General features: G+C 50.3%; 1 protein-coding gene across 1 annotated transcript in view; it reads left to right on the top strand.

Moving 5' to 3' along the window:
- Window positions 1–813: 813 nt before the first annotated feature.
- The window catches only part of LOC120849015 (peptidase M20 domain-containing protein 2-like), a 39580-nt gene continuing 34393 nt past the window's right edge, over window positions 814–6000 (top strand). Inside the window, exon 1 of the mRNA XM_040221103.3 lies at window positions 814–1137. Within this exon, the coding sequence (XP_040077037.1) occupies window positions 894–1137 (244 nt within the window). The 5' untranslated portion in view covers window positions 814–893. The remainder of the gene's footprint in view (window positions 1138–6000) is intronic.

The following is a 6000-nucleotide window of genomic DNA, read 5'->3' as shown; positions in this document are numbered from 1 at the left end:
GGCGGCTTTGACTAAGAAGTTTCCAAGCAGTCAAGGTTGGACTGCAGGAGTGGTGGAACGTAAGATGGGCTTACGCTCATTGATCAAGGTCTGGCGCGTCGACATCGCAACCATATATGAAAGCGACGGACAAGACTGATGTGCGACAAAAACCGGACACGTGGCCTATTGCCCGGGACATTGAGGTGGACAGATCTGCTCTAACGCAGGCACCATCACTCAGCTCCGACAGTCAGGCTCAACCAAACAGTCCATATCCGAGAGCTGGCGACAAGCCAACGACTTTGCCTTGGGAACTAGTATTAGCGTCTTCGACGGCTGACACCGGTCCGGCTCCAGGTATCCACCGGCCTAGCAGAATTCAAGGACCTGTGCAACTCTATGGGCACCACAACTAGTCGGAGGTGTTTTATACCGACTGACAGACTGGCGCTTATCAGCTCGTGGCCACCCGAGTAGCTTGTGCACCGAGCGCGGGGGGCCAGGTTGGAGCGCGAGCAGACGAACGCCGGGGCCCGATCCAATTAAATCTGTATTCCAGTGGTCTCCTGTTTACGGCCCACATGTACCAGTCATCATCCTAAACCCCACTAGCCAGGAACTGTCAAGAAATAAGAACCCTGAAAACAACACTGTGCGACTCAAATCCCCCCAAGAAATGACGGAAGAAAACGTCGGACGAGCGCGAAAAAAGAAAAACTAGAATAAAGAATCTACGTCCGCAGTGTGATAAGCGTGAGCTGGATCTCGGAACGCGAGATAATCGGCCTTGCGCCGAAGCGTGGCGGCGGTTGGCGGCGCTAAAGCGTGACGAAAGCCGCGGGGGCATCAGCACTTGCCGAGGCCGTCTGTCACATCGACTCCGCGAGGCAGTACGGCCGCAGCGTCAGAATATGTCAAGCGGTGCTGCGATGGATTCGTTCGAAGCGCTCGTCGAGAAGGCCGTGGACAGCAGGCGGGTTGAACTGCACGCCCTAAGCGACTACCTCTGGCGGAACCCCGAGCTGGCCCTGAAGGAGTTCAAGGCCCACGAGCGCCTCACGGAGTTCCTCGAGAACCAGGGATTCCGGGTGCAGCGACACTGGCTGCTGGACACTGCCTTCCGCGCCGAGTTCGACAACACCCGGGGCGCTGAAGGTATGGATGGGATCGAGCAAACCTGCAGACATTCGGCGAAAAAGTCTGCTAGGAATCCGGTGGCTGTGATTCGTCGGTGTCAAGGTCAAGCGCACCGCCGTCCAAGTCCTCGCGTACTTTTCGCCTAGTGTCCAGATTGAAGCCCCATGAGGTTGGAGGCAGCGACAGGCGGCTATGTCCGTCTATTTACTTTCCCAACTAATTCGCTAGCAACAACCCGAAGAGGCTATCGGGTATTTCAAGTGCGGCAGCGTTTATGACACACCCGGCTCATTTACGCGTCCGGGCCTTGGTTTGTAATAAACGAAACAGGTCGAACATATCAGCTCTACCTCAATAATGCATACAGGGGTCAATGACCCCAACGAATCTGATACTCTATTAGAGAGTCTTAGTATTGCGTATAACGAACGCAAGCGCTTTGCATTTTCGTTAGCGTTGCGTGTTCCATCCTGCGCATGCGCGTCGTCGCTATCCGCCAATCCAAGATCGCAGTCGTGGGTTCTGCGCACGCGCAGTGCGGAACACGCAACGCCATTGCAAACGCGCAGGACTTTCATCCCCTAGTATACGAGGTACTGAAAACCCTATATTAGCCTTCTGAACAGCAAATGCAGTATTGCCAACATTCGTATTATGTTTAGGCAGGGTTTTATATAAGTAATATTTATCCCAAACAATCTTTTTTTTTTAATAGGGGTGGGAGTTGTTGTTGTTGTTGATTACGGGCTTTATGGCGCAAAGCTACTATGGCCATACTGCGCCAAGCTTGGGGGTGGGAGTTAGAGGAGTACTGTCTTCACCATGCAATTATCAGACTCGGTGGACACGAAACGAGCGTCCTATTTTCACGGCAAGTTGGCTAATTAACTAAACTCTCTTAATTAACTTTTCCTTTGATGGTTTTAGATGTTATGTTGAAATTGCAATATTGACGGCAGTTACTAAGAGGCCATACCAATTTCAAACATTTCGAAAGAGGTAGTGCTTTTTTAAAGACATTGTTCGATTTTTTTCAAAGTGACGTCGTGTTTCAATTATGTCGTTAATATCTTGGCAATGTGTCCTTAGTGGGTGCGCAGGCGACAAAAAAGACGATGCGATTGAAACGGATATGTCACTCTTCTAAGCGTCATTGTGAGCCGGGCCAGAACTCGGGGTCGGACTTCCATCGCTTTTTTTCGCGCAACATTCAAATCGAACGCCAAAAAAAAAAAAAAAAAAAAAAATTGATCAATTTCTTACAAAAATTATTAATGAGTTTCAATTGACTTTCTATTGTGTTCCTATAGAGTCAATAAAACTCAGTATAAACTCAAGGTCTAATGAGTTTGATCATTAGAAACTCAATATCGATTCTATTGAATTTACTCATTAGGAATGCAATTGAGACTGATAAAACTCAATATCGATTCTATTGACATTACTCATTAGGAATGCAATTGAATTTGATCATTAGAAACTTAATATCGATTCTATTGAATTTACTTATTAGGAATGCAGTTGAGTTTGGTCATTAAGAACTTTTTTTGAATATGCTCATTAAGAATGAAATTTGGTTTGCTCATTAGAAATGCAATTGGTAGTCTTTCGAATTCACTCATTATTAATGCAATTGAGTTTACTCATTATGAATTCAAAATATATTATTTTGAATTTACTCATTAAAGGGGTAGTGAAACGAAAGTTTAGCGCCGATCTTGTTGCATAAATATGGGCTAGGGACAGGCACCACCTCGGAAATATAAATATTGCGCTGTAAAACACAGGAGAACTAATTTTAAACATAATTAAACGATTTCAGATTCTCATCTGGTGGATGGGGGGAAGTTCTCGTGACATCACTTGTGGCATAATAGCAGCGCCGTTCTGCGGCAATACGGCGTGCCGGCAGAATTCGCCTAGGCCTGAACGCGTTTGCAAAGCCTTGGCGGAGAAAGCCAAAGCGTAGTTGGCCACAGTGAGCTCGTTCTCGTAGCGGCTCTTTGCCCGACACGACCCGAGCATGCTTCTGGCTCGGCCGGTATTAGTTGCTGCGAGTCGCGAGCTGCGAGCCGACGTTAAAAAGGATATGTTTGAACAACGAGGGTGTCAGCAAGAGCCACGCAAATACCTGTTCACACTCGGAGCGGACACGCGCGTTTGATCGAAGTGCTGGATTCGCTTTGTTAGACCGCGTTTCGGTAAGTGCTTCTGGACCGATCTTTTACGATTGCAACTCGATACTGACATGACACTCGGCAAAGAAAGGTTAGACCGACATCGCGTAGCTCCCACGAACTGCTATAGCTCGACAGTGACGTAGCGTCGAGTCAGAATAAAAATGGCATACTACTAACAGAGTGTACATACAGAGTTGCGAAGGTAATCCGTATGGCGTTTATTTGAGCTCTATATCACACAAAACAAGGAGATAGAATCAATGAGAGTCCCTTTTCAACGACAGCGTTCGTCACCGCTGTCTCGGAAAATAATAATAATAATAATAATACTTTATTCGCATTGATTGGATAGGGTATCCCAGGCATGCAGGGGTGCAAAAAGGCATAGCTGCCCATGCCGGGGAGGCTTGCAACCCAACCTGGGGACCCAGGAACTGCGCACACATGCGCAAGGTTATAGAGTTCAAGTTGAAGGCTAGTGCAGGCGCTGGGCAGCCTTCACCAGGGACAAGATATTGTCGTCTTCAGGGGGGAAAAGTCGTGTGAGGTCCGGCGGTAACTGTTGCCACAAAGCAGCAGCACGTGGTAGCCATGAAGACTTGTGACGCTCAGTCCGCGTATGCAGCGGCTGCAGGCGGCCAGTGCGGTGACAAAGGCGGGGCGCATCAATAAGCAGCTGGTGGCCAGGGCTGAGAAGTCTGCAAAGGAGGCGCACGGAAGCGCCATGCATCCGGGAGGCAAGCGGTTGCCAGGACGCATGGTGAAGAAGAACAGCAGTCCTAATCTGACGATAGGGCAGGCGGCGGGCTCTAGGAGTGCTGCGGCTATAAAATGTGTATGCTGCACGTCGCTGGACACTGGCGAGGCACGACTGTAGGCGTACCGAATGGGGGAACCAGATTACCGAACAGTACTCGAGTATGGGGAGAACGAGGGCTGTGTAGAGGTTACGGAATGCATTTGGAGGCATGTTGAGCGTGGTGCGGGTAATGAAGCCCAGCATACGGCGAGACTTGGCGAGAGTGCGTTGGACGTGAGGAGAGAATGACAGGCGCTCATCAAACTCTACACCCAGGATGACACTTGAGGAGACCCTGCGGATCTCCACTTGGCCAACAGTGAGCCGTGGAGGTGGTTGTCGAGGGCGACACAATCCAGTTACAGTCATAGTCGTTGATTTTTGAGTGTTGATGGGCAGCTGGTGCTGCTGCGTCCACTGGTAGCACTGGTCGAGATCAGACTGGAGGGATGCATAGTCGGAAGGATTGCGGATTGGCTGCAAGAGTGAGATGTCATCTGCGTAGAGTATGGGGATGCAGTGTAAAGAATCAGTGATGCTGTCTATGAACATGGTGAAGAGTGTGGGCCCAAGCACACTCCCCTGGGGTACACCAGCACGGACAACACTGGAAGCAGATTTGGCGCCACGGTAGACAACACGCTGCATTCTGTTATCCAGGAAAGATGCTAACCAGGCGAGCACAGTGCCTGATATACCCTTGGCGTTAACGCTGGCCAGGACAGAGGGGTGTGGAAGACGATCGAAGGCTCGAGAAAGGTCGAGCTGTACAAGCTCACAAGGTGTGCGGTTATCCAGGTGGGCACTCAGTGTGTGTACTAAGACACCCAGTGCAGTTTCACAGCTGCGGTTTTGGCGAAAGCCGTGTTGAGCAGGTGACAAAAGGTTGTTGTCGTCGAGATGGGAACGGATCTTCTTATTAAGGATACGCTCAAAAGTGCGACAGACAATGGATGTAGACGCAATAGGACGGTAGGAAGACAGTAGACTCGCTTGGGCGCCATGGCCTTTGTAAACGGGTGTGACGTGGGCAAGCTTCTAGGCATCAGGGGCCGTGCCCGTGTCAATAATGCGCTGAAACATACGGCACAGAAGAGGAGCCATACTCTGTAGTGTGCACTTGAGAATCAGTGGGTGGATGCCATCGGGGCCAGGGCCTTGGGAGGGATGTATGAGGGAGACAGCCTCAAGGACGTCCTCAGTACTCATGGTTACAGTGGAGAGGCTGGGAGCCGAGGGAATGGCGGTAGTGGGGCTCAGGATAGGCTCAGGCGACACTGTGTATGTCGACCAGACCGACGAAAAATGGCAGTTGAAGGCTTCCGAGATGCAGGACGGTGAGGAAACCATGGTGTCATCAATGAGAAAACGTGGGCACTGCGATTGCTTGCGTTGAGAGTTTATGTAGGCCCAGAACAGTTTTGGTTCTCTAATTGCTCTTGCGGCAATGTCCTCAACAAACAACCGGTGAGCCACGCGAATCTGTTTCTTGAGACTGCGCTGGAGTTGTTTGGCAGTCAGAAGGTCGTCGGCGTGGCAGGTTCTTTTCGCTCGGCGGAATAGCTTGTCTTTCAGTCGGGACAGGGTTATGAGCTCACGTGTAATCCAAGGAGCGTGGTGTCGGCGGCGGGAGCGTTTCTCAGGGACAGTGCCGGAGGTGAGGGCACACGTTAGGGAAGTGTAGAGGTCATACATATCATTGATGGTGGGTTCACAAAGCACAATCTCCCAAGGGGTGAGAGACACAAGTCGTTGGAGGTGCTGCATGTCAAGTTTGGCGTAAGATCGATCCAGCCTGCTGTGTGGACCACGTGTTGGGAATGATGCAAACATGTCTAGAAGGATGGCTCGATGGTCAGAGGAACTAAGGCCAAGCGTCACGACACATTCACGGATAAGGGT

Source organism: Ixodes scapularis, unplaced genomic scaffold, assembly GCF_016920785.2.
Source record: "Ixodes scapularis isolate PalLabHiFi unplaced genomic scaffold, ASM1692078v2 PGA_scaffold47__10_contigs__length_4178495, whole genome shotgun sequence".
Taxonomy (NCBI): domain Eukaryota; kingdom Metazoa; phylum Arthropoda; class Arachnida; order Ixodida; family Ixodidae; genus Ixodes; species Ixodes scapularis.
Note: the sequence above shows the minus strand (reverse complement) of the source record. Positions and strands in the feature narration are given on the sequence as shown.